Below are 27743 nucleotides of genomic sequence, written 5' to 3'. Positions count from 1 at the left end.
TATCGGGCAGACGAACTCTCCCCAAGATAGAGACCACAGAGGAAGACAAAGGGTAATCCCCGCTGCCGCCCGCCCCGGACGCTAGAACGTTCTCTCTCCTCACCCGCGACGAAGTCGAAAACACTGTAGCCACCGCCATTTTCCCCACCTGCACCGGAAACCGGCTGCGCGGGCACTTCCGGGAACTCCTAGCCGCCCGGCCAGCCGACCACGGCAGCCACGGAGGACCTGAGCCGGAAGGTGCGTCCCTGCGCATGCCGGAAGTGGCGGTGCGTGTGACGCCGGCGGCGGGGGGGCGGGACCTGGGGCGGAGAGCGGTTCGCGCGCTTCGGGCCTAGTCCGGACTCGCCGCCGCCGCCGCCATATTCCCGGTAACGGGGGCGCGCGGCCGGGGGCAGGTTGGGCCGGAAGAGGGGTCCGGGCCGGCACTGAGGCGGGAAGGGGGTCGGTTGAGATGGGACGGCCGGAGTCTGCGGGCGGAGGGAGGCGCGGGCCTTTTGAGGGAGGAGGCAGAGCGCGCCGGGCCGGGTTTGTGGGGAGGGAGCGGGGCGGGCCTAGCTGGGGACGAAGAGTAGGCCTGGGTGGGGGGCAGAGGCGGCTGGAGCTGCTTGACACCTGGGGGCCCTGGCCGGAGCCGCCTTGGGGGCTAGGCAGGTGCGGCGGATAGGGGCTGCGGGCTTCGCCGCGGTCATTCTTCGCAGCGCCGTCCTAGGGCCACTAGGACCCGAGGGTGGGACTTTTCGGTCGCGCCATAGGCAGCTGCGGCGCCGACGCGGCGCTACCCGGGTCGGGCCCGAGGGTGATGGGCAGCGACCCCCGGCGGCCTGGGAGAGCGGGGGGCGGCGCGAGGCCGGGGGCGGGGCGGAGCGGGTGGGGCCGAGCTGGGGCCGCCAGGATGCTGCGTCTCTGGAGATGGGAGGTTAGCAATCATTACCCTCCTCCCAGCCCAGGACCCTCGTGCCTTCTAATTCTTGGATTTTTCCGAATCCCGCAGTGGCATCTTCCTTACTTTGCCCATCCTCCGGACTCGCGATCTTCCTTCCGGAGCCATGTCAGAAGGAGTGGACTTGATTGATATATATGCTGACGAGGAGTTCAACCAGGTGAGGGGTCATCAGGAGCTTTGGGATTTTCCTTGATCATCTGAGGAATCATTTTCAGCAAACTGGCAGTGGTTTCAAGCTGTACCAGTCCTAGGCTTGAACACGCGTCTATCCGGTCTAAAATTTTTCTCCTGCAGAAACTTTAAAGACTACACTCCATTCCTCTTTATGTTAATTTGAAGCTCCAGGCTTAATTTTAAAGGCTTTGATTTAAGAGCAAATAAAAAGCAGGTGTAATAGAATGGTGAATCAACCTGTGGAATTTACTCCCCAGGAAGCCAAAGTTGGATGTCAGACTAACCACACTTAAAAATCAAAAGTACATTTGCTACGGTATTCATGAGGACAGTGTTGATACCGGTTCCTTTACATTCTCAACCTGCAGCTGGAGAAGTGTAGTCCCCTCCATCGTGACAGTGCAAAAGCAAAGTAGAAAAGATGACTTTAACGTTTAGTTTCAACTCCATTCCAATTAAGTTTTACTTCCTTTTATAAGTAGGTTGACTCCAGTCATGAGAAGTCCACAGGCATTTTGGTATAATAAATTGTATTGGTTACCTTTAGTCTTTCTAGAGGGAATAAAAGAGTAAAGACGTTAGACAAACCAGTTAGAAAACTGATAATAGACTCATGCACATACCCTCAGTTGGATTTGTTTTTATTGTACCAGGGAACATTATACAGAAATTTATCTAGAGCTGGGCAAGGTGGCTCTTGACTGTAATCTCAGCTGCTCTGGAGCCTGAGATGGGAAGATTACTTAAGACCAGAAGTTCAATACCAGCCAGGGCAACATACCAAGACCCAGTCTACAAAAATGTAAAAAAAAAAAAAAACAACGAGATGTGGTGGCTTGTGCCTGTAGTCCCATCTACTCTGGAGAGTGAGGCAAGAGGTACTCCCTGAGCCCAGGAATTCAAGGCTGCAGTGAGCCATGATTGGGCTGCTGCACTCTATCCTGGGCAACAGAACAAGACCCTGACTCTTAAAAACACAAGAAAAATTCTCTCAAAGAAATAATCTTCCATGCAGTTAAGTTTTTCAGTCTTGAGGTCAATTCTCAAGAATGTTCCAAAATTTCTATTGAAAACGTACTAATATCTTGCCTGGGTAATTTTCAGCACCATTCTATGTAAGTAAGCTGGCTCTTCCCATTTGCATCTTCCAGTGGGTACACATAAGGACCTGGTAAGAGCATGTATTGAATGGGTTAGAAAGGGAAAGTTCCCTGGTTTGACCCTGACTTTGATATGAGGCAACAGAAGAGGCAGATACATGCCATTTATTTTTCACTTGGCATAAGTTTACATGAAAATCTATTTTTTGATGTATTATGGTTTTATAACATGGAAATTATAAACCATACACAAAAGCAGAATAATGTAATGACCTTGTATCCATTATACAGCTTCACCAATTATACTTTTTAATGGCAGGTTTCTTGTCTCTGTTGTGGTTAACTGTGGTCCTTTAAATATAGCTGCTGATTGTCTTAAATAGATGAATTTTCCTTTTTTTTTTTTTCTTGAGACAGAGTCTCTCTCTGTCACCCAGGCTGGAGTGCAGTGGCGCGATCTCGGCTCACTGCAACCTCTGCCTCCCAGGTTAAAGTGATTCTCCTGCCTCAGCCTCCTGAGTAGCTGGGACTACAGGCATGGGTCACCTCACCCGGCTAATTTTTGTATTTTTAGTAGAGACGGGGTTTCACCATGTTGGCCAGGTTGGTCTCGAACGCCTGACCTTGTGATCCGCCCGCCTTAGCCTCCCAAAGTTGGGATTACAGGCGTGAGCCACCGTGCATGGCGAAAAAATTTTTTAGTTTTAAATAAGTCCAATAATTATGGATAAAAGAGAAAAGTTCTAGATGTTAATTTAGTTACAAAATCATTGTTTTCCTGAGTTTTCCATATTCATTTGAATCAGACTTTTAATACCTTAAAAAAAAAAAAAAAACACAGTCTTGCTGTGTTGCCTAGGCTGGTCTCTCAACTCCTGAGCTCAAGCGATTCTCCCACTTCAGCCTCCCAAACTGTTGGGATTATAGGTGTGAGCCACTCTGCCCAGTTCAGACTTTTTGCAGATTATGTTTTTCCCCCACCAAGATAACAAGAGCGCTCCTTAGTTCTTCTCTTTTTTTTTTTTTTTTTTTTTTGAGACAGAGTCTCTCTTTGTCGCCAGGCTGGAGAGCAGTGGCACCATCTTGGCTCGCTGCAACCTCCTTTTCCCAGGTTCAAATGATTCTCCTGCCTCAGCCTCCCAAGTAGATGGGACTACAGGCGCGCGCACCGCCATGCCCAGCTAATTTTTGTATTTTTAGTAGAGACGGGGTTTCACCATGTTGGCCAGGATGGTCTCAATCTCTTGACCTTGTGATCTGCCCACCTCGGCCTCCCAAAGTGCTGGGATTACAGGCGTGAGCCGCCATACCCAGCCACCTTTGTTATTAATGAAAAGCTTTTCCCCTTCTAATTTCTTATCTGTGGATTGATAATAGTGCCATTCATTTCACTTTGAGAAATACGCAGAACTCATTGTCCAGTGGTCACTGCTTTGTTAGAGTATAAGTTATTGGCCTCAACAGTTTGTTCTCTGGTCTCCTCAGTTAAAAAGGACTTTTTTATGGGTCTAAGACAGGCTAAAGGTAGTATGTGGACTTTAATAGATACATATATTCAACGGGCAATATTTGACACTAGGCAAGCTGAAGAAAGTGTGAATTTTGAATATCTTATGTTTTGTGGAAGGTGAGGGATGAGTGCTTCCCCCACACACACATACCAATTAGTTATTTTTGACAAAGTTAGTGTTAGTGTCATCTGGAAGCTACAGAAATTATTTAAAAAACAAAAAAACAAAAAAACTTTGGCTAGAATTGTTAGAAGCTGGCTTAGTCTGAAGGCACCCAGTACAAATTGTGTTTTAGAATGTTTTAAGAATGTTACTGATTTCGCCCCAAGCTGGCCCATGCACAGGAAGCCCTTCATGTGCACTTTGCTCCTCAAGGAAAATTAATATTTTTCCTAGATGGAACCCTATGGTGCTTATTCCCTGATCTCTTAGAGCATTTGCTGCAAAAGCCTGTTTTTGCCAGAGCTACTTTATTCCTGTAACACAGGGAGTCCTGGGATTCACACTGGCTCTCTTGGGCCAGGGAGAACTCTGGAAAGGTGACTGAGATCAGTTGCTCTGCTGGGAGTTTTGGCTTTTCATACTGAGACAGGCTTTGCACAGTGTGTCCAGTTCTCTTCCTTATGTCCATCAATAAGTATTTATTTATTGAGCTACTTGTGTTTGCTAAGCACTGTGCCAGGACTAGTGAGGTAAAAGGAAAAAAAAGTGGGTCCCTGTACTCAAAACAGATTCCACTCCTGGTGGGTAGGGGTGGTGGACAACGACAATGTACAGTGAAGGACAAGGAGGGTGTGAAGTGGGAACTGTGGAAATGGTCATTATAAAGCCAAAATTTTTGATTAAGCCTTGGTTACAATTAAAAGAAACAATGGTATCAAGTTGGTGGCTCTGAGAAAAATAAATCCTAGGCTAGTTACTTCCCTCAGTGGGATATGAGGAAGAAGAGGGTGGAGGTTAGGAACACTGAGCAGACAAGTGGAGAAGATCTTATTTAAATTGAAAATCACACATGTTCTCTTTTGTTTACAGGGAAGCAGGAAGTTTCATGAGACAGTCACAGTTCTTTCTGTGCCATTAAACACAAAATTCTTTGAGATAGTTATTCAGTATTAAATATATGTTTCATGTTTAATCTCCCTGGAATGAAACTTTGAACATCAGTGCATGTAAAATGTACTTTTCACTTAATTTGTAGAATTTGATTTTACTTTATTACTGCATAAATCCGCTGAGAAAAATCTCTGGCCCTTAACTGTGTTTCTGTCTTACTAGCTGAACAAGTAAAATGAATTGTGATGCTGGGGGATTAAAATCCAAACAATTTGATACCTTGTTTCCTCAGTAGAACCCTCAACAGACCTGCCCTGTGCAGTTCCCACCAGCTTCTTTGAACTGAGGCTCTGTGGCCCAGAGAGACCATTTAAATCTTGTGATAATTTTGTATTCATTCAATCCTTTTGTTTCTAAAAGTGGTAGCCATACCAAGATTCTCCAGGATCTAGTCTATCCTATTCTTAAGGGATCTTAAAACAGTGGATTGGTTGCCTAAGCATATAGTACGAAGGGTTTCCTGGTGATGCATTTGGTCTCTGAGCTGTCCAAATCTGCATGTTAGTCCACTACTCAATTTTCAGTGATCATTTTTACATTACAAATTTTAGACACATATACCTGAATTACAGATACTGCATGGAAGGGAATCTCAGTTTGGTTCCATTTGATTATCCAAGATGATGTGTTTCCTTATTCTGTTTACGTGTCATTTGAAAATCCTTGATTTAAAAAAAAAGAAGGCTGGGTGCAGTGGCTTACGCCTGTAATCCCAGCACTTTGAGAGGCTGAGGTGGGAGGATCACCTGAGGTCCGGAGTTAGAGACCAGCCTGGCCAACATGGTGAAACCCCATCTCTACTAAAAATACAAAAATTAGCTGGGTGTGGTGGTGCACACCTGTAATTCCAGCTGCTCGGGAGGCTGAGGCGGGAGAATCGCTTGAACCCAGGAGGCGGAGGTTGCAGTGAGCCAAGATTGCGCCACTGCACTTCAACCTGGGTGACAAAGTGAGACTCTATCTCAGAAAAAAAGAAGAATCTTGGTGTGAAGTAGTGCTTTCTAAGGATTTGAGCATTGGATGGGATCAAGTGATGTATATAAATCCTTTCTCTACCTTGAACCACAGGAGTAACTCACCATACCTGGTACATGAATAGAAGAGTGATTTGTCTATAGAGTTGGGATAGTTTGAGATGTAAAAGCTATGAAATATTTTATAGTGATTACTTACACACAAAATGTTTTCCCACTCATTAGCCCTAGCTGACCTCACCTTACTTTATTATCCACCCTGTCCTCTCCAGTGTTAGCTTCTCTCCTCATTCTTTACATGCTGACCTTTTTTATGCACAATCCTTTTTGATGGATTTGACTACATGGAACAAGCTTTCTGTGCTTATTTGCCTCACTAATTTCTTGTTGTTAAGTTGCCCCCTAAAAGTTTACTGTCTCTTGCTATTCTTTTTCTAACGTTTTTACAAGGGTTAAGCCCTCCTGGTGGGTTTCTTAGAGTGTTTTAATATTTGAAATTATTTCTATGCTTTAGGAAGTAGAATCCTTCCCCCTTCTCTATCAGAACAACCCAAGATTATTCTCTTAGTGTGCATTTTCTTCCACTGTACTTCAGATAAACTGAAAAACTGAAAGATTGTTTCCAAAGGTTCTTATAATACAAGGACTGGTCTAAGAGTAAATTTTTTAGTGAGTCTTCTTCAGATCACTTCAGAATTAGCAGTTATTGCCGTGATATTGGAGGGAGAAAGTTAAGGGAGCCGCCTGTCTTTAGTTGCCTTGGAGAAACTGTTTCTTCAGGGTACTAGACAAGTTTCCCAACTTAGGTGCCTCCTTTATTCCCTTTTTAAAAGAATAGCAATATGAAACTGCCGTAGCATCCTTAAAACACTCAACTACTTGCTGTCTCTGTCATTTTGGCAGCATTATCTTTAGCATTGTTTGAATGTTTTGTCTAATTCTTGTAATAAAAATAAAATGCTTGTCTAATCCTTAAAAAGATTTCTCTGAGGCTAGGCACGGTGGCTCACGCCTGTAATCCTAGCACTTTGGGAGGCCGAGGTGGGCAGATCACGAGATGAAGGGTTTGAGACCAGCCTGACTAACATGGTGAAACCCCATCTCTACTAAAAATACAAAAATTAGCTGGGCATGGTGGTGTGTGCCTGTAATCCCAGCTACTCAGGAGGCTGAGGCAGGAGAATCACTTGAACCCAAGAGGCAGAGGTTGCAGTGAGCTGAGATGGCGCCACTGCACTCCAGCCTGGGCAATGGAGCAAGACTGTGTCTCAAAAAAAAAAAAAAAAAAAAGATTTCTCTGAGGTAATTACATTGTAGAATCCTGAACACTTTTTTTTTTTTTTTTTTTTTGATATGGGGTCTCACTCTGTTGCCCAGGCTGGAATGCAGTGGTCCACTCGTGGCTCACTGCAACCTCAACCTCCCGGGCTCAAGTGATCCTTCTGCCTCTCGAGTAGCTGGGACTATAGATGTGTGCCACCATGCCCAACTAATTTTTGTATTTATTGTAGAGATAGGGTTTCACCATGTTGCCCAGGCTGGTCTGAAACTCTTGGGCTCAAGCAGTTTGCCTGTCTCTGCGTCCTAAAGTGCTGGGATACAAGGCGTGAGCCACTGCACCCAGCCTGTAAAATCCTAAACATTAAGGTCCTGTATCGTAGTAGTAGTTGTTGTAGTTTTAGGGGTTTTGGTATATAGTAAGTAAGATATCACATAGGCAGAATATGTATTTTGCACATTTTCCATAATACATATTCATATTGTAAATGCTTACTGTGTGGTACAGTTTATGTTCTTGTCCTGTTTTCTGGCCCTTATATTTTAGAGAACTTTAACTGTTTTTTGTATATCATTGAATATTGGCTGGGCATGGTAGTCACCCCTGTAATCCCGGCACTTTGGGAGGCCGAGGCCAGTGGATCACTTGAGTCCAGGAGTTCCAGACTAGCCTGGGCAACATGGTGAAACCCTGTCTCTACAAAAAAAATTTGAAAATTAGCTGGGCATGGTTGCGCATGTCTGTAGTCCCCAGTTACTTGGGAGACTGAAGTGGGAGGATCACGTGAGCCCAGGAGGTTGAAGCTGCAGTGAGTTGTAATTGCGCCACTGCCCTCCAGCCTGGGTGACAAAGTGAGACCCTGTCTCAAAAAAAAAAAAAAAAAAAAAGTCTGCTAGATACATGTCATGGTAATGCATTGGGTCTGTATGTCATTTAAGAAATAGAACTTAGTAGGGGAAAACCCCTGTTGTTATTCCCTTCCCTTTTATTTATTTTTTATTTTCTCCGATGGAAAGATGGGATTGTGTACAATGAGTTTAGAGCTTTCCTAAATCATTTGTACCAATCAAGGGATTTAAATCAGTAACTCCCAATCTTTTCTGCATTTTTGTACCCACTTTCATGCTTTTCCTCTGCATTCTGTTTCTAAATAAATTTATTATTAAATAGACAAGTGAATTTTATGTAACACTTGATTTTGGAAATAGCATAAGATACTGAAAATAAGTTTTCGTTAGCTTATCTTAGATGTGGTCTTTAGAAGCTGACCTTATTGATAACAGCAGCCCATGCATCTCATTATGCATTCTTTCTTTGCTTGCTTAATCACCCAGTGCTTTTTGATTCTTGCCGTTGGCTAAAGCCAGAAACTTTACAGACTATTAACAGAATCTTGAGGGGAAAAAAAATGTACATAAGCATAATTAAGTGATACAGTTTCAAAAGGAGGTTTTTCTTACTTTGTTTCCTGGGGTAGGACAAGGAAGTTTTGTACATGTTTTACCAAGTATTTAACTGGATTCTAATAAACTAGAGTGAAATAGAATGAACAGAATGAAGTTTGCAGACCTACCTTTGCCAACCCCTCATCTCTTAGGACCCAGAGTTCAACAATACAGATCAGATTGACCTGTATGATGATGTGCTGACAGCCACCTCACAGCCCTCAGATGACAGAAGCAGCAGCACTGAACCACCACCTCCTGTTCGCCAGGAGCCATCTCCCAAGCCCAACAACAAGACCCCTGCAATTCTGTATACCTACAGTGGCCTGCGTAATAGACGAGCTGCCGTCTATGTGGGCAGCTTCTCCTGGGTGAGTGTGGGTAACCAAAAATGCTTATGGGTGGGCTGGAGGGAGAGCACTGGGAGGTGATGGCATTTTCAGAAACCACTGTTGCACTGTTTTGTGCTCTGATGGGGTTGGATTTCTTTTTCCTGGGATCAGGTTGGATTGATCTCTGAAAGAGAACTATCCTGAGGACGTACTGGTGCCGAAGAAAGCAATGATTAAGTGGGTAGTTGCTTTTTCTGCCATCTTGTTACTGCCCCTGACCCTGGGGCTTTATGTCTAGCAGGGTCATCTGAGGGACGAGATTTCAGAGTGAACACCTTGAACTCTTGGTGGTCATTAGATGGTCCTGTGATAATGGTGGGTGATGGGGATTAAAGACCTTGATAACTCTAGTATACTTGGGGTAGGTGGTGACTGTTGTTCTGCAAGTTATTTTGTGATGTTTTGGGGCTGGTGGTGGGGGTGGTTTTTCCAAATTAGGAAGTATATTTACTGTGGGGGAAGTTCTGGCAATGGTCAACTCTAGCCTGACAGATCTATAATTAAAAAATTGCTAGCTGTCAATGTTTGAACTGATGACCAGCCAGCCCAAACGGCAGTCAAAGTTACAATAAGTTTTAATCTTCGTAATCTCTAAAGATGGAGATTGGGGGTGAGTGGGTTTGGAATTCTGTATGGGTGAGGACAATAAGAAAAGTCTGCACTAATTGAAATATTGCCAGGCTTTTGAGTTTCCTCTGGGGGGACTTAGTTGTGACTAGAATCCTGGATTTGGGACATTGGCGGGCGGGGGTGTAGCTCTTGACATCTCTTCCTTTTCCATCTTGCCGGCCCCAGTGGACCACAGACCAGCAGCTGATCCAGGTTATTCGCTCTATAGGAGTCTATGATGTGGTGGAGTTGAAATTTGCAGAGAATCGAGCAAATGGCCAGTCCAAAGGGTGAGGTCTGGGTTTGAGAAGCCCCTTTTAATTTGTAACCATTGGGATAAAAGATCTGTACTATATTTTGGCCCTGGATTTTAATCCCTCCCACCCCTGGCCCAGCTTACTGCCTTGGTTTCGGCAAACTGCCTTAGAAAGGGACCTAGCTGCAGTGTAGTAGAACATCCATCTGTTAAGGGGCGAAGAATACTGATTTTTAATTCCAAAAAAATAAAGATTTAGGCTGTCTCTTTGTTGTTAGTGCTGTATGTGTGTTTAGTTTAGCAAGATGTCCTTTGCTTTATCAATTTTTACTAAAAGTGGAAGAGAATTTCTTTTTTCTTCTCTTGGTTGTCTACAGATTTCATTCATTTTTAATTTTTCTTTCCTAAGGTATGCTGAGGTGGTGGTAGCCTCTGAAAACTCTGTCCACAAATTGTTGGAACTCCTACCAGGGAAAGTTCTTAATGGAGAAAAAGTGGACGTGAGGCCGGCCACCCGGCAGAACCTGTCACAGTTTGAGGCACAGGCTCGGAAACGTGAGTGTGTCCGAGTCCCAAGAGGGGGTACGTGGAGACCATCTGTATGAAGGGGGGGGATGTTTGTGGGTTTGTTTTCTATGGTGTAGGCTTAGCCTACAGTGTGGATGAGTTTGGGGGAGGGTGATGGTGGTTGTGAGTGGTGTCATGGTCGACAAGTAGTCCTCAGAATAGGTCTATATAGAAGAAAGAGCATTGTGCTGGGAGTCAAGTAGGTTCAGGTTGTAGTTTGGTTCTGCCACTGACTCGTGTGACCTTGGCCAAATCACTTTACTACTTAGGGCCTGTTTCCCCATCTGGACTAGTGACATGATGTTTAAAGTTCCATCACCTCTAAATTCTGTGTTTCTGTCTAAAACTTGGCATTAGGTGAATGGGCTTAATTTTTAAGACATGCCTCTCTATAAATTATCAAGAAGCTAGCCACCCTAAAATGTAACTAAAAGGTGCCTATAATCTTTTCATAAACGTTGATTGGAAGGATACTGTAAGGAATCAACCAAGAGGAGTGTTGGAGAATAAGACTTGAACAATATTTCTCCAGCATTGTCCAGGGGAGAGGGTGCTCTTTTGATTACCAAATGTTTTAGTCTGCTTGGCAGGTATATCCCATTAGTAAAGAAAGTTACAGGCCGGGCGTGGTGGCTCACGCCTATAATCCCAGCACTTTGAGAGGCCGAGGTGGGTGGATCGCAAGGTCAAGAGTTTGAGACCAGCCTGGCCAACATGGTGAAACCCCATCTCTACTAAGAATTCAAAAATTAGCCGGGTGTGGGTGACACATGCCTGTAATCCCAGCTACACGGGAGACTGAGGCAGGAGAATTGCTTGACCCCGGGAGACGGAGGTTGCAGTGAGCTGAGATCAGACCACTGCACTCCAGCCTGGGCAACAGAGCAAGACTCCATCTTGGGGGGAAAATAAAAAAGTTAGGGGCTGGGCATGGTGGCTCACACCTGTAATCCCAGTGCTTTGGAAGGCTGAGGCGGGCAGATACCTGAGGTCAGGAGTTCGAGACCAGCCTGGGCAACATGGCAAAACCCTGTCTTTACTAAAAATACAAAACTTAACCAGTTATGGTGGCACATGCTTATAATCTCAGCTACTCGGGAGTCTGAGGCAGGTGAATCTCTTGAATCCAGGAGGTGGAGGTTGCAGTGACCTGAGATTGCACCACTGCCTTCCAGCCTGGGTGACAGAGTGAGACTCTGTCTCAAAAAAAAAAAAAAAAGAAAAAAAGTTACCTCAGAACTACCTTAGTTTGAGGGCAGTTTCCCTAATGTCCATCTTACTCTCTTTATTCTGACTGTACTCACTAAGCCACTTTCTGATGCTAATTTGGTTTCCCAATTAGGGTCTCCTACTAGGAAGAGAATTCGCTGACCAGCCGACACAAGTATTCTGGTCTGCTTGGCAATTACATTTCTCATTGTAAATTAATAAATTGGTGTTATGGTTTATGAATCAGTCTCTTGTGAGTTTGGTTAGCATGAATCAGTCTCCTAGGGCCTAGTCACCCCAGTTGAAGCAAGTTTCTGAACCTGAGAAACCTGAGGACTAGACCTTGGATTTTCCTGACCTCATAAAGTGCAGCCACCCTGCAAGGCCTTCCCTGAGACAGCCAACCACCCTTATTTTCTTTTGCTACAGTGGGAGGAACAGCAAAGTTTCATCACTGATGTTCTGTCACTGCTTAGGTCCAGCTCTCAAAATAGTGCCTTGTATTGATTGGGTGTATCCTCCAGGTAGAAATAGGACCACTTTGCTCTTGCATAGGAACAGCTGTTCTTTTAACTAGATTGACAGCCTAGATAGATTTGGTGTGAACTCTTGTTGTTCCATGTTAGAAAGGACACGCTCTTCTTCCTTGACAAGTTGTATTTTCAAGTCCCCTCTGTTTTGGAGTCTTTCTGTAATTCACCCCTGACTTTCCTTAGGTATGTAATTTTACAGCTGTATTGGGGGTAACGTTCTACTTCTACTCAGCTACGTTTCATGTTACTTTTTTTTGCTGAAAAGATTGTGTAACTGAATGCTGTTTTTCTGCTCTGTCATGCTGATGGACCTGGGCTCTGTTAATTCACTAAGTAAAGCTGGTGGACTTCCTCTGCATAGAAATGGTTGCGTCTTTTGGGACTTGTAGCCATAGATACAAAACAACCTTTGCAGATGTGACAACAGTAGTAGCTGGGAAAGTGGTTAACTGTCAGATGACACTTGCCTTATACCTTTTTGTTCTTCAGTTTGAGAGAACTCTAGGAAAGAGCCAGTTGCCATGTGTTTGAGACATGAAGAACAAGACAGCACTGGCACTGTTCTGTAAGAGAGAAATCTAGGTGGTTGTCAACATAATTGATTCCACCTTAGGCTTTACTCAGGAGCTGGGATTAACTATCGTATTCTAGTTTAAGGAGCACTCTTTCCTCCACACTTGCTGCCAGTGGCATCTTTCTATCTCCAAGACCCCCCCCCAAAGCCATGTGATCTTGTTCTTCTATTGGATTCCACAATAAACAGGCTTAGACTGTTAAACTGGAGAGAAGGAACAAGTTTAACCAAGTGACTTGACAATGTCAGAATCCATGCTTCCAGCTGTTTAAAACATGTTCTGAGCTCCTGTTGTGCACAGCACCATACTAGCATGTGGTGACGGTGTTCCTGTTAGGCTGCCCTGAAGGGTAGAGGATTTTGGCCATTGAAATGTAGCGGGAGTTCCCCAGATTTGAGACATGTTTTGTAGCAAGCTTTTGCTAAGCATCCTTACTGTCAGCTGTGTGCTATCTGCTTGTGCTGTGGGCGGATCTTTTATTGGCGTATCTCCCAATTTTTCTTACCTTTCACTTAACCTCCAGTTGTCTAGTCTTCATGTGTGTCTCTTTCTCACCCTGATTACTAGTTTTAGTATGTAAATAGAAGTGCCATCCAGTTCCTGCCACTCCCTCTCTTCCCTTAAATTCCCTAGCCAACACCCTGTGGCAAAGAGAACATTTTAAGTGTGCAACAGGAAGAGGTTAACTAGTATTAGTTTAAGGAGAGAGGTCCTGAACTCTTCAGGAGATGTGGGGTTTCAAGTCAACTGCAATTCACCTGAACATCAGTGAACACTGTCATTTTCTCGTGGGCTATCAGAATCCTTCTACATTTAAAAATAGAAGATATATATAAGGATAAATTAAATCTGTTCTGAAGCACTTCTGGAGTTCTGGATGGAAAACATTCTTTGACAGGATTTAGGACGATATTGTTTTTTGGATTTAATGTCTTCACTGAGTTGCTTCTGACCTCTGAAGCCAAAAAAAAGGCAGTAGATGATTTTACCTTCTCAGCCTCTTTAGTCACCTTCCTTTGTAGGGTGTCTGATAACTTCTGAAGGATGAACTGGTCCTGTGGGTTTGTGTAAAGCCTGGGCAGTAATGTCAGTTCTGTTTTGCTTCATAGGAATACCTCCACGGGCCCATTCCCGAGATTCTAGTGATTCTGCTGATGGACGGGCCACACCCTCTGAGAACCTTGTACCCTCATCTGCTCGTGTGGATAAGCCCCCCAGTGTGCTGCCCTACTTCAATCGTCCTCCTTCGGCCCTTCCCCTGATGGGTCTGCCCCCACCACCAATTCCACCCCCACCACCTCTCTCCTCAAGCTTTGGGGTCCCTCCTCCTCCTCCTGGTATCCACTACCAGCATCTCATGCCCCCACCTCCTCGATTACCTCCTCATCTTGCTGTACCTCCCCCTGGGGCCATCCCACCTGCCCTTCACCTCAATCCAGCCTTCTTCCCCCCACCAAACGCTACAGTGGGGCCTCCACCAGATACTTACATGAAGGCCTCTGCCCCCTATAACCACCATGGCAGGTAAGGACTATTGTTCCTTTCAGATTTGAGCCAGGGTAAATAAGTGTATTAAGCATTTTATTCTCCCTGAGAAAGTGAGCACTGAATCCTTGTTCTTTCCCTTATGGACATTCTGTTATCATAGCATTGACTCCTGGGAAGTAGTACCATGTCCTTTATACCCCTTTTTAAGGTGCTTAATTAAATTAAATGCGGGAGCAGGTGTTATGAATGCTACAGATGTCTAGCATTGTTGTGTGTTATGCCAAAATTACCAAAGTGTTGTAGAGTACAGTAAAAATAATAAGGGATGTGAGCAATCAAGGATGGTATTTTCTCTGTACAGCCGAGATTCGGGCCCTCCACCCTCTACAGTGAGTGAAGCCGAATTTGAAGATATCATGAAGCGAAACAGAGCAATTTCCAGCAGTGCCATTTCCAAAGCAGTATCTGGAGCCAGTGCAGGTAACTCAATGCTTACCTTTGCTGCCTTCTCCTTAACCTTTACTTTTTTTTCCTGATTTTGTCATTTCTACTGGCAAAAGTTCAACAAGATAAAGTTGGAGTACTGTAGATATCAAGAGCGGCATACTTTGAAGAGCAATATGTAACCTGATTCCTTGGCCTTGGGGAAGCTCCGGCAGTATTACTTAGCCTGTATCTAGGCCTGCCCTCATGAAAACCAACTTAATGCCTAGAATATAAATAATTAATACCATCTCGATGTAGTGTTTGCTGTAGAGTGAAATTCCTGCCTTGTGGAAATCTCCATCTCAGTGGTTGATCTTTAGATCTAGTGTCTGTGTAGTAGACCCAATACCAGATATAGACCCTGGGTTTTCTTTAGGAATGATGTTTTGACTGGATAATGTGTTTTTTTGTTTGTTTGTTTTGAGAGGGAGTCTTGCCCTGTCGCCCAGGCTGGAGTGCAGTGGTGCAATCTTGGCTCACTACAGCCTCCACCTCCTGGTTTCAAGCAATTCTCCTGTCTCAGCCTCCCAAGTAGCTGGGATTACAGGTACTTGCCACCACGCCTGGCTAATTTTTGTATTTTTTTGTAGAGACAGGGTTTCATCATATTGGCCAGGATGGTCTTGAACTCCTGACCACAAGTGATCCGCCTGTCTCGGCCTCCCAAAGTGCTGGGATTACAGGTGTGAGCCACCACGTCCAGCCTAGATAATGGTTTGCTATGAAATCTGATTATATTTGGGAGTCTAAGCAGAGCTGGTAGGTAGCCTATCCTAAAAAGAGGCAAGTCTGTAGATGTCATCCCTAGGCATGTTATGCCCTTACAGCTAACTTTTGCCCTGCTCTCATTATTAAGTGGGTAGAACCAGCAGCCATGATTCTGAAAGCCCTGAGCATAAGATCTTTAGTTTCTAAAAGAAGAGGCTACAGGAAGTTTCAGAGTTCTGGTCCAGTTTTCACATCGTGACATTAGCCATATTCACTTCCTTCCTGTGAGTTTTCTACATGAATGTAAATGTCTGTAGATTATCAGATCTCCTAAGAAATAAGTTAGCCCTAAATATTATCATCTGCTTTCCATCAGTTTTCATCTTTGCATCATCTTGCCAAACTTGAATCCACAGAGAAGGTTAAAGACAGAAAGTACATATGTTCCCTTCATTTTTTTCCCACCAGAAAAATCTACATTGACATCTAAATTAATCTTTTTTAGGCCAGGTGCAGTGGCTCATGCCTGTAGTCCCAGCACTTTGGGAGGCCAAGGCCGGTAAATCACTTGAGGTCAGGAGTTTGAGACCAGCCTGGCCAGCATGGCAAAACCCCATCTCTACTAATAATACAAAAATAAGCCAGGCATGGTGGCACATGCCTGTAGACCCAGCTACTTGGGAGGCTGAGGCACGAGAATTGAGAATTGCTTGAACCCAGGGCGTGGAGGTTGTGGTGAGCCAAGATTGTGCCACTGCACTCCAGCCTGGGTAACAGAGTGAAACTGTGTCTCGAAAAAAAAAAAAATTATTCTTTTTAAATTAAAAAGTAATATATACCTATGGGTTATATGGGTTAAATACACAGAACAGTATAAAGAAAGTACTCATTGTTCCTTCTTCCTCATCAACCCTTTCACACTAAGATGATCAATAACTGAATCTTGATCTCCTGTTGTTCTCATTCCAGTCATTCAAACCACAAATACTTATTGAAGGTACTACAAAAACAGGCAAAAATTCCCTGCCAGGATGGAGCTGATGTCTTCATATTCTTGTGCCTCCACTGGACAGTTTTTCCATAGTTTCTGTTCTTGTTGCCTTGCACAGAGGAAGCTGCCAGGCTTCATTTTCACTGGACCCCTGCCTGAATTCATATTTTCTTTGTATTAACTTTTGTCCTTAATGCTCTTGACTTAGCTTGGAAAAGCAAAGTGTAGGTACCCGCCCCATGACCACTATCCCTGAGCCAGGCATTGCTCAGAGTTGGGAAATGAAAGGCCTAGTTTTTTATGACAGCATAAATTTTTTTTTTTTTTTTTTGAGACGAAGTCTGGCTCTATTGCCCAAGCTGGAGTAGTGCAGTGGTCTGATCCCGACTCACTGCAACCTCTCCCTCCCAGATTTAAGCAATTCTCCTGCCTCAGCCCCCCAAATAACTGGCATTACAGGTGCATGCCACACTGCCTAGCTAGTTTTTGTATTTTTAGTAGAGACCGGGTTTCACCATTTTGGCCAGGCTGGTCTCGAACTCTGGCCTCAAGTGATCCGCCCACCTCGGCCTCCCAAAGTGCTGGGATTACAAGTGTGAGCCACTGCATCCAGCCATAATTTTTTTAATGTATACATATACTACGCATACATGTTTTATGTAAATAACATATATACACACACATACATCTGATGGTAGGTTAAAAATAATTTGTAGAAATACACATTATTTAGAAAGTCTCATGAGGTACAGTGGCTCATACCTATAATCCCAGCACTTTAGGTTTAGGAGGCCCAGGCAAGAGGATCACTTGAGGCCAGGAATTCAAGACCAGCCTGGTCAACATAGTGAGACCCCATCTCTACAAAAAATTTTTGAAAAATAAGCCAGGTGAAGTGGCATGCAGGAGGATGGCTTGAGCCCAGGAGTTCAAGGATGCAGTGAGCTGTGATCATACCACTGCACTTCAGCCTGGATGATAAAACAAGACCCGTCTCAAAAACAAAATAGTCCTCTATACAAGGACCATCAACCAATAAGACCACCTTTTATAGTTTATATTCCTCCAGAATTTTTTCTGTGCATATGACACTTTATATAATTTTTATTGTTTTTACAAAAACAGGATATGGTTTTGAAACTTGCTTGTTTCAATTAGTATATTCTGGACACCTATTATATCAACATATAACATAACATTTATTGATCCTTACTGTGTGCCTGGCACTGTGCTAAGGGCTTTACATTGATTACTTTGTTTACATACAGGTTTACCTCCTGCTTTTTTAATTGTTAATATTACATTAATAATGTAATATTCTGTAGAACCAATGTTCCTTTATATAGCCAGACCCTATTGAAGATAATATAACAAACAACACTGGCCGGGCGCAGTGGCTCATGCCTGTAATCCCAGCACTTTGGGAGGCCAAGGCGGGCGGATCACAAGGTCAGGAGATCAAGACCATCCTGGCTAACACGGTGAAACCCCGTCTCTACTAATAATAGAAAACATTAGCTGGGTGTGGTGGCAGGCGCCTGTAGTCCCAGCTACTCAGGAGGCTGAGGCAGGAGGATGGCGTGAACCTGGGAGGCGGAGCTTGCAGTGAGCCGAGATCGCGGCCACTGCACTCCAGCCTGGGCAACAGAGTGAGACTCTGTCTCAAAAAAAAACAAAAAAAAAAACCACTAAAACACTGTTAAACATACACACTTGTGAACAGAAGTAGAAAATTTTTAATAGAATTGCTGGCTCAAAAAATATGCACATTGTTTATTTTAATAGATGTCAAATAGCACCTGGACAACAGTGTGTCAGTTTGTTCATCTGACAGCATCTGTTAGATTCCGAACTGCTGGAATATAGGTGTCATCCAGTTTTACACTTGCAACATCTGCCTTGTCTCTTTTACCGCGGTTGTTTGGGACGGCTAGCTACTCTTGGTTTGTGTCTGCCTGAGTTCTCCTTTTGGTCCAGTTAGTTTACCATCTCTCCTCACCCTTAGCCTTTCTCCTTCATCCTTTATCAGGGGATTACAGTGACGCAATTGAGACGCTGCTCACAGCCATTGCGGTTATCAAACAGTCCCGGGTTGCCAATGATGAGCGTTGCCGTGTCCTCATCTCCTCTCTTAAGGACTGTCTTCATGGCATTGAAGCCAAGTCCTACAGTGTGGGTGCCAGTGGGAGCTCTTCCAGGTGAGTTGGTGATTGTGTCCTCACCTACCAGCCCCAAGCAGCACTCTTCCAGGGATAGGGAGTGGGGACAAATGGAGCCCAGGCAATCTGGGAAAGACCTGGCTGAAAGTCTGGACGTTAGCCTTCATGTCTTTTTGGGGAAGAAACTAATCAGATGCTTTCATTAATAAGTGTTGTAACATCTGGAATCTGGTGGGTGAGGCAGTGGGCTCATGTAGGAAAAAATACAGACAGGTATTTTTAAGAACATGGGCTTTGGAGCCCTACAAGCTTGGATTGGAATCCCAGTTCTGCTGCTAACTATCTGTATGACCTTCTTGTGTATGGAAGTTAGTCAACTTTCCAAGCCTTATTTTTCTCATTTTCTAAAAAAGGGACACTGATAGTATTTATCTTACAGACCTGTTGTAAAGATTAGGTCAGATAATCCATACAAAATTATTAGCACTACACCTGATAAATTAGTTCTCAACAGATAAATTTACCGTTAATCATCTTCCCAAAAAAGAGTAGTCCTCAAAGAGCTAAAATCCTCAGACAGCAGGCCCATGATAGAGTAATAGAGGAATAGTTTAGGCAAATATCGGAAGACACCAAAACACCACATTCTTGGAAAGAAAGTGGTAGGCCTTCTGAGTGAGGCTGAAGGATCTTTCTAACAGGAAAAGACATCGGTCCCGGGAAAGGTCACCTAGCCGGTCCCGGGAGAGCAGCAGGAGGCACCGGGATCTGCTTCATAATGAAGATCGGCATGATGATTATTTCCAAGAAAGGAACCGGGAGCATGAGAGACACCGGGATAGAGAACGGGACCGGCACCACTGAGAAAGGTGGGGAGAAGCCCCGTTCCTGACTGCTGGGGGATTTTTTATTAAAAAAAGATTTATAGTGAAGAATTCTCTTTAAAGCAAAAGTAAATGCAGCAAGGGTAGGGGGAACTTCTGATTTACATAACTGGAATTTCAGGGCAGATGTTCTGCACATTTATGGGGAGTCTTACCCTGAGATTCAGCTGTTTGTGCTTGTTTCTTGACTGCCTTAACCTGGTATCTGAGTGAGAGTATGGTGTCTGCATTCGGGTACCAATTTGAATCCCAGTTTCTCCACTAATAATTGGCCATATTACTTTCTGTTCCACAGTTTCTTCATTTGTAAATGAAGATAATAAAAGCAACTGTCCCAGTGACTTGCTAAGTTTTAGTGAGAGAGTCCATGTAGACCATTTAGCACTCATGGTACCTGTCACATAGTAAGTTCTCAATAATTAATAGCCATTGTTATTATCATTATGAACTTTCAATTTAAATTAGGAAAATTGACTAAGAATAGTAAAGCCATTGCCACTTAGTTTTCAAGCTGCAACATTAATGATTTTAAGAATTAGGCTCGGCATGATGGCTCACACCTATGATCCCAGCACTTTGGGAGGCCAAGATGGGAGGATTGTTTGAGCCAGGAGTTCGAGACCAGCCTGGGCAACATAGGGAGACCCTGTCTCTACAAAAAATACAAAAATTAGCCAAGTGTGGTGGTCCCAGCTACTTAGGAGGTGGAGGTGGGAGGGTTGCTTGAGCCTAGGAGGTCGAGGCTGCAGTCATCTGTGATTGCACCACTGCACTCTGGCCTGAGCGACAGTGAGACCTTGTCTGAAAAAAGGTAGGGAGGAGGGGCGGGTGGGTGCCTCATGCCTGTAATCCCATCACTTCAGTAATTTTGGAGGCAGAGGCTAGAGGATCACTTAAGCAGGAGTTTGAGACCAGCCTGAGCAACATAGTGAAACCCTATCTTTTTTTTTTGAGACAGAGCCTCACTTTGCCGCCCACGCTGGAGTATAGTGGCATGATCTCAGCTCACTGCAACCCCCACTTCCCGGGTTCAAGCTATTCTGCCTCAGCCTCCCCAGCAGCTGGGGCTACAGGCGCGCATCACCACGCCTGCTAATTTTTCTGTTTTTAGTAGAGGCGGGGCTTTACCATACTGGCCAGGTTGGCCTTGAACTCCTGACTTCGTGATCAGCCCACCTTGGCCTCCCAAAGTGCTAGGATTACAGGTGTGAGCCACCATGCCCGGCCGAGACCCCATCTCTTTAAAAAAAAAAAAAACTTTATTTAAAAGATTTTGAAAATTAATATGCTTTAGTCAGAGAGGAGAAAGCTGATCTGAAAAATTATCTTTAACAGGTTTAGAGGCTTTGTGGTGGATAATTAACTTCAACGGAAGGGTTTTTTGCTTTTGGAAAAGACTTAGTGACAAGGTTGTTTATTTTGTTGTTGTGTTTTTTGTTTTGTTTTGTTTTGTTTTGTTTTGAGACAGAGTCTCACTCTTGCCCAGGCTGGAGTGCAGTGGCGCAATCTCGGCTCACTGCAAACTCCGCCTCCCGGGTTCAAGCAGTTCTCTGCCTCAGCCTCCCGAGTAGCTGGGATTACAAGCGCCCACCACCACGCCCGGCTAATTTTTGTATTTTCAGTAGAGACGGGGTTTCATCATCTCGGCCAGGCTGGTCTTGAACTCCTGACCTTGTGATCCACCTGACTCGGCCTCCCAAAGTGCTGGGATTACAGGCGTGAGCCACCGCACCCGGCTGTTTTATTTGTTTGTTTTGTTTTGTTTTTGTTTTTGTTTTTTTAATAGACACAATGTCTCACTCTGTCACCCAGGCTGGAGTGCACTGTCATGAGGCACCATCATGGCTCTGTAACATCAACCTCCTGGGCTCAGGTGATCCTCCTGCCTCAGCCTCCTGAGGGCTAATTTTAAAATTTTTTGTAGAGTCTTGCTTTGTTGCCCAGGCTGGTCTTGAACTCCTGGCCTCAAGTGATCCCCCTGCCTCAGCCTCCCAATGTGCTGTGGGATTATGGGCATGAAGCCGCTGCGACTGGCTGTAATTTTCTTTTGAAGCAAAATGAAAGCAGGAAGGTTGGGAGAAAAACTCTTAAGTAATGGAGAAGTTCAGTTAAGATTGGTTGGATCCAGGGGCTCTGGCTGTGTCATCCAGACTTTATCTGCATCTCTCAGCTCTGCTTTTCTCTGTTGCTTTCATTCTTAGACAGGCTCCATATTGGTAGGGAGTCAGAGGGGGTGCTGTGTCTTTAGGTTGCATCCTACCAGCTTAGCAATCCCAACTGAAGGAAAACTTCTGGAAAGATTGTTTCTAGTATATAAGCATATAGGAGCAGGTGTTGTCTCTGCTTCTATGGAAATCTTTAAAATAGGCCAGAGTGGCTAGGGGTCTGTCTGTAGTTCTTGGAGGCTACTGCGTGACCCAGGTAACTTCAGGGTCCTTTCTTAATTTTGTGGTTGCAGATTTATAAGTCTCTAGGACTTCCCATTTCTCTCTCTCACATCAAGTACGTTAGGAAGATGTCCTTGGCCGGGCATGGTGGCTCACACCTGAAATCCCAGCACTTTGGGAGGCCAAGGCGGGTGGATCACGAGGTCAGGAGATTGAGACCGTCCTGGCTAACATGGTGAAACCCCGTCTCTATCCCGACTGAGACCATCCTGGCTAACACGGTGAAACCCCATCTCTACTAAAAATACACACAAAAAAATTAGCCGGGCGTGGTGGCAGGTGCCTGTAGTCCCAGCTACTCAGGAGGCCGAGGCAGGAGAATGGCATGAACCCGGGAGGCAGAGCTTGCAGTGAGCCGAGATCGCGCCACTGTACTCCAGCCTGGGCGACAGAGTGAGACTCTGTCTCAAAAAAAAAAAAAAAAAAAAAAAGATGTCCTTGATTATTTGCCTGCTTGATCTAAAGTAATGGTAATTGAAAAGTCAGGTGAGGGGAAAGAATAGTAGTTCTGTTTGGTGTCTTTGGGATGGCGATATCTGGATGAAGAAGGACAAAGAAACTCTCACCACCTGTGAGCCCCTATAGTTCATGAGCAGTAGCTGGAATGTAAATAGTTGGAAAATTAGCAGTATTTTGCCTAGTGACAACCTACTAAAAACCAAAATACTCCTTTTAGGTTTGGCTACTGCCCTCTATCTTGTTCTTTGGCCATTAGCTTAAAAAGATTTATAGCCAGGAATTGTTTTTATCTTCTCCCAAACAAGTAAGTGGAAAGATGAAAAATTACTAATATTTTTTGTCTCTGTTCTCTGTTGTTAGCCACTCATTTATTCCACAAAATCCTAGAGTGCTTAACATCATTGAAATCTAGGTTAACTCATGTAGAATCAACAGTTAGGCTGTGGGCTCCAGGTACTTCTTTCTAGATTTTGCAACAGGTTGAGTTTGGGGAGATGCCCATGTATCCTCTGGAAAAGCAGACGCTATTGTAGATGGAGACCACAAACAACTTTGGCCTAATTCAGTCTCAGGTGGGCATGAGGGCAGGCATTAGAGTTGGTCTTGGTCCAGTCCTAACTCCCTTTTCTTGTTTGAGTCTGCACAGTTGCTAGTGTTACTTGTGGGTTGAAAAGCACATGTAGGCTACAGTGTATGTCTTTTGGAGCTGACTGGGATAAGAGTGACCAGGAAGGTGATGATTGACCTGTGCAGAGCATGCACTGTCATCTTTGGGGCTGCATTCAGTTTAGTAGTTAGAACATAAATGCATGTCACCATTCCTGATGGCTTTGCTTCTGACAGCCTTATGACAGGGAAATTACCAGCGAGATCCACTGATCCAGCAGTAGTTTGAGGATTAAACATCTCAACCTGAGTCTTTAGCTGTCACTTTGCATTATTTCTTCCACTTATAAAATGGGGCCAGGCACAGTGGCTCATGCCTGTAACTTCAACACTTTGGGAGGCCGAGAGGGGCAGATCGCTTGAGCTCAGGGACCAGCCTGAGGAACATGGCAAAACACTCGTCTCTACCAGAGATACAAAACTAGCTGGGCATGGTGATGTGCTCCTGTAGTCCCAGCTACTTGGGGGTGCTGAGGCAGGAGGAGTCCCAGCTACTTGGGGGCACTTAGGTGGGAGGATCACTTGAGCCCGGGAGATAGAGGCTGCAGTGAGCCATGTTTGTGCCACTGCACTCCAGCCTGGGCAATAGAGCAAGACCCTGTCTCAAAAAAAATAGTAATAAAAATAAAATAAGATGAGACTATTTCTCCCATTATGAGGATAACTCTCTTTTGGTAACTTTGAAAATGCTGTAACAATATTGCCTAGAAAACAGTCATTTGACTTGTGTAGGCCCATGACAAGATGGGAAAAATTAACTCTGAGGCAGGTTTTCTACTTCCTCACTTTTCCTGGTCACCCGTTTGATATAGTGGTTATTGCATCTGAATAATAGTCTGAAAGAACTGAATCAGGCACCCCAAGAATGTCAATTTCTTACATTCTCACCCTAAGGACTCTTAATTCCATCTGTAGTGACCAAGTTATGGCTTAGGAAGTTTCATGTTGGGAAGATGGTACATGGTCCTCATTTATAGCAACCTTTTAGTTAGAAATGAATCATATTTATATTCTATGATGACAGGTGTTCCCTGAGAGTGAAAGGTACATTTTGTCCAGAGGCAGCAATAGAACAGTAGCCTTCTTTGTCCATCTTTTCTCGGCGTAAGACCCAGTTCTGGGGCCTGAAGGCTAATTGGCCCACTTGAAGGAATCTCTGATTTCTGCCTGCATTCCAACATTGGCACCAAAATGTAGCCATGGAGATTTAAGAATTCAGTGCTGTGGCTTGCTTCTCTTGGTGTACAAGTTATCCTCTGCAACCTGTGTCTTCAACTTTTTGTAGTTCTCAACTATGTCAGTTATCTCATTATTTTAGGACATTATCCTACTTGAAATATAGTCATTCTCACGTCATTCCTGTCCTCGTTATCCATTGAAAACTGAGCTTTCTCTTCAATTTGGATCGAATTCAAAGATTCAGAAGCCCTAATGGTATGTAATTGAGTGCACTGAGGGCTTCAGTTTTCCCTTAGAGAAAATGGGACAAATACCAGCCTGCATAGGTGTTTAGACAGGCCAGGAAGGCTTAGGCCATATAGATTCTGAGGACCCAAGCTGAAAATAGTGTCATTTCGGTGTGTACAAGGATCAGGGAGGATGTAGATGTCTCCTCTAGGTTTTATAAGGCCACTTTACAGAAGTAGTTATATAAAAGGTAAACATTTGTGCGTAGGCTGTGTTGCCAGTTTGGGCATTAGGAGAAATTCTAATTCCTCATTTTCCCTTTGGCTATTAATTCTGTTTAATATGCTCAGACTGACCATACCACCACCCGCAGATGGGTATTGCAGCATTGGAACAGGTGCTGAGTATAGTAGGAACTTTGTTTGGTGGCCATGTGACAGGTGGCTTAATAGACCCTTTTGGGTAAAACTTCTTAACTGCATTTAGGTTTCTTCCATGCTCTGCTTTCTGTTCTGGCCTGGCCACGTGACTCCTGCTTAGTGTTAGTATGTTTCCTGGTTCCTCACCTATGGCTGTCATGCGAGGAAAGACTTAAAATCTCGAGTTTTAGTACACTTGGAAAACCTCTGGGGCTGTGTTTGTGTACACACATACTCATAAAGGCACTTTTAGCCAGGACTCCTTTAAAAAGAAAAAAGAAGGATTTAAGAGTTTCCTGTGTATGTGCATCCTGCCTGCTAGGGCCTCTTGGGTGTTTGGGGATTAATGGATTTGGTTGTGTACATACTTGTTTTCTTACCACTAAACCTCCCATTTCCAGATTTTTCCCCCTTCCCCTTAAGGTAAGCTATGACTTGCACAGAATAGACTTCTTAACCCATATTTAAACTCACCTTATTCCCTTTTAGCAACTTTTCTTGAAATATGTCACAGTTTCCATACTTTTGCAGCCAAAGTCTCCTTTTCAGTCGAACGTTCAGAGACCTCATTTTGTTCTGTTTTTTCACCAAATCTTTATAGTGGATGTCACTGCTTTTTTTCTCTCTACTCACTGTAGCTTCTCCTCCAGCCATTCCTCACCACTTCTAGTGTCAGACAGTCCTGCTTTGTTTTCCCAGACTTGCATTCTCTGTCTGCATTCCTTACTTCTTATGTTGTAGCGTTAGAATATGTGTGTTTTATATAAGCCCCTGTCATTCAGAAAGTAACCTCTAACTTGTGTTTTCTTTCTTTTCTTCTGATGTTCTCATTGCAGGAGTCTGGTTGGAAGCAAATGTTTTTTTAATGGACTTGCATCTCCTCACCTTGATCAGGACTAAAGGACGGAGGCCGCCCCACCCCCTTCCCTTTCCTCCAAACCCCTAACTCCCTCCAGACACCCAGGGAATACCCTCTGCCCCACAGGATTGAAGACTGCTTGGCAGCCCTCCCAATCCCACACCTCCTGTTTGCCAGGGGAAAGAACCTAAAGACTTCGTGTGATTGGGAGGGGTGGCAGACAGGAAGAAAAGAACATGTCCAGGCCCCTGGTCTCCATAGAGAATGGTGCTTTGTCCAAGAAAACGTATGAGTTTCTGATTCTCCGGGAGCAGTTCAATGGTGAGGTTGATGGGAAGACTTCCTTCCCAAAGAAAATAGATCCTCCATGCAGGATCTAGGAGAGTGACTGGGTGTGCCAAAATATGCCCAGGGTCCTGCCCTCAGCACTAGATTTAATGGGGCCAAGAGGGTCCAAACCCCTTGCTAACATACCACTTCTTTGTTTAACTCCTTTACCTTTCCAGCCCTTTGAGGAGGGACCATGAGAACAGAAATTACCTTATGAAAAGCTACTTCTGTTCCTGCTTTCCCTCTCACGTATTGACGGTTTATTTCTTTGACCTCCCAGAGGGCTGAACTCTTTCAACTCTGCGCTGCCCAGCCTTCTCAGTGGACTTGCCCCTCCTAAGCAGAGAAGGCCTATGAGGTTGCTTGCTGCTGGGAAGCCTGGCAGAGCCAATTACCACCCTCTGCTGCTTAGTGCTTGGGTACCTCTTGCAATAACCAGCTCTTAGTTGTTCCCTTTCCCTGGGGCTTTTCCATTTAACACATGGAGCCCTTCCCCCAGAAGGCTACTTCCTTGTTTTAGAGGAAGGTACTGCCCATTGGGAGATGGGGACATTGGGACCTCAGCAATGAAGAACCCTTGTGAAGTAACCAGGAGGAATGGGGAAAGAAGCAAGTTGGGCAGGATATGGCCTACTTCCATAGGCTTTTCTTTTTTCAGGTTTGATGTAAGCATGGGCTTACATCCCCCAGGTACATACTTTTACTTATTGTGGGATAACCTGGCACTAGTAGGCAGGTAAAGTCACAAATTTGGTGTCTTTTCACCTTTTGACTGTTGACTTAATAGCTCCTCTCACTCTGCCTGGAGATACTTCCTGCCTCAGATGAGGAGCCAGAAGAAACAGAGCCCGACTTGAATGAACTCAGCTCAGAGTTCTAAGGACCAGCATTCTGGGGGCCATTTTCTCTACAGGCAAATGGAATTGCTTTTCCATAACATCCAAATTGTAATGTGGTTGCTGCTGAAGGAGGAGGCAGCAGCGAGGTCCTGCGGTACCCATGGGGTGATGCTACTTCTGCATGCATCTACAGGGCATCTGACACCTAACATGAGACGTGGCATGTGAGATGAGACTTGGCATGTGAGACATAGGGTCACTAGAGACCCTTCTGGGTCAGAGGAGAGAGACTGAATTGGACTAAACCCTTCCTCTGTTCCCAGCACGTTTCTCATATAGCCCTCAGTCACTGAGGGAGTCCCCCGCAGGATTGGAGAGGCACATTCCCTTGGGACAGAGGCTACAGGTTGGAGCTTTTTTTCCCCTGTCCCCCAACCCCATCCCCACCTCCACTTCAGAACATGGCACCCCACCCAACTGGCCAAGTGTTAAGTGATGTGCTTATTGAGAGCAACTCCGGGTGTCTTTTAAAATGTAGAGAAAAGGTGACAGTTTAAGGAAAAATATATATAGAATACCAGAAATGCCGTTTACCCGGAGAATTTTTTTCTCCCCATTTGTTTTGTTTTTACTCAATGACACCATTTTTAGTTTTATTTCCTGATAGCAAAAGGAAAAAAAACACCCATCCCTCAAAAAGGCCAAGGTCCCGTCCCCCTGTTGTCGGTGATTTGTTTGTCTTTCTGATAGGTTGAAAATTGTGTAATAAACTTGATGACGCTGTCAATCTTTTATACTGCATTGTATTTTTTTCCTTTTGTAACAAAATATTTTTAAATAATAAATGGGGTGTGAGCTGTTTTATGGATTCTGCATTGAATAGATTTGTTGAGGTGTCTGGGGCATGGGCATGGGCTG

At 44.4% G+C, this 27743-nt stretch overlaps 2 protein-coding genes across 14 annotated transcripts in view; one reads left to right on the top strand and one right to left on the bottom strand.

Moving 5' to 3' along the window:
* Positions 1 to 264, bottom strand: part of SDHAF2 (succinate dehydrogenase complex assembly factor 2) — a 43525-nt gene extending 43261 nt beyond the window's left edge. For 3 of the 5 annotated variants that reach the window (XM_063608506.1, XM_063608505.1, XM_063608507.1), the window contains exon 1: positions 104 to 262. In XM_063608506.1, coding sequence (XP_063464576.1) covers positions 104 to 256 — 153 coding nt within the window. In that variant the 5' untranslated portion in view covers positions 257 to 262. Of the gene's footprint in view, positions 1 to 103 lie in introns of all 5 variants that reach the window. The other 2 variants (XM_008953860.4, XM_055094400.2) reach the window with 2 other exon arrangements.
* Positions 257 to 27612, top strand: CPSF7 (cleavage and polyadenylation specific factor 7). 9 transcript variants are annotated; one of them, XM_034932745.3, is made up of 10 exons: positions 257 to 371; positions 995 to 1103; positions 8695 to 8913; positions 9730 to 9833; positions 10209 to 10354; positions 13793 to 14207; positions 14533 to 14651; positions 18386 to 18554; positions 19217 to 19384; positions 25634 to 27612. In XM_034932745.3, exons 2-9 carry the CDS (start codon positions 1050 to 1052, stop codon positions 19377 to 19379), a joined length of 1389 nt encoding a protein of 462 aa, XP_034788636.1. In that variant the 5' UTR covers positions 257 to 371; positions 995 to 1049; the 3' UTR covers positions 19380 to 19384; positions 25634 to 27612. The 9 variants fall into 9 exon arrangements, with proteins under 9 accessions (XP_034788636.1, XP_034788634.1, XP_034788635.1 ...); XM_034932743.3 differs by having other exon boundaries at positions 10209 to 10381; XM_034932744.3 differs by having other exon boundaries at positions 342 to 444; positions 10209 to 10381.
* The last annotated feature ends 131 nt before the right edge of the window (positions 27613 to 27743 follow it).

The sequence above is a fragment of the Pan paniscus genome, chromosome 9 (assembly GCF_029289425.2).
Source record: "Pan paniscus chromosome 9, NHGRI_mPanPan1-v2.0_pri, whole genome shotgun sequence".
Lineage (NCBI taxonomy): Eukaryota > Metazoa > Chordata > Mammalia > Primates > Hominidae > Pan > Pan paniscus.
Note: the sequence above shows the minus strand (reverse complement) of the source record. Positions and strands in the feature narration are given on the sequence as shown.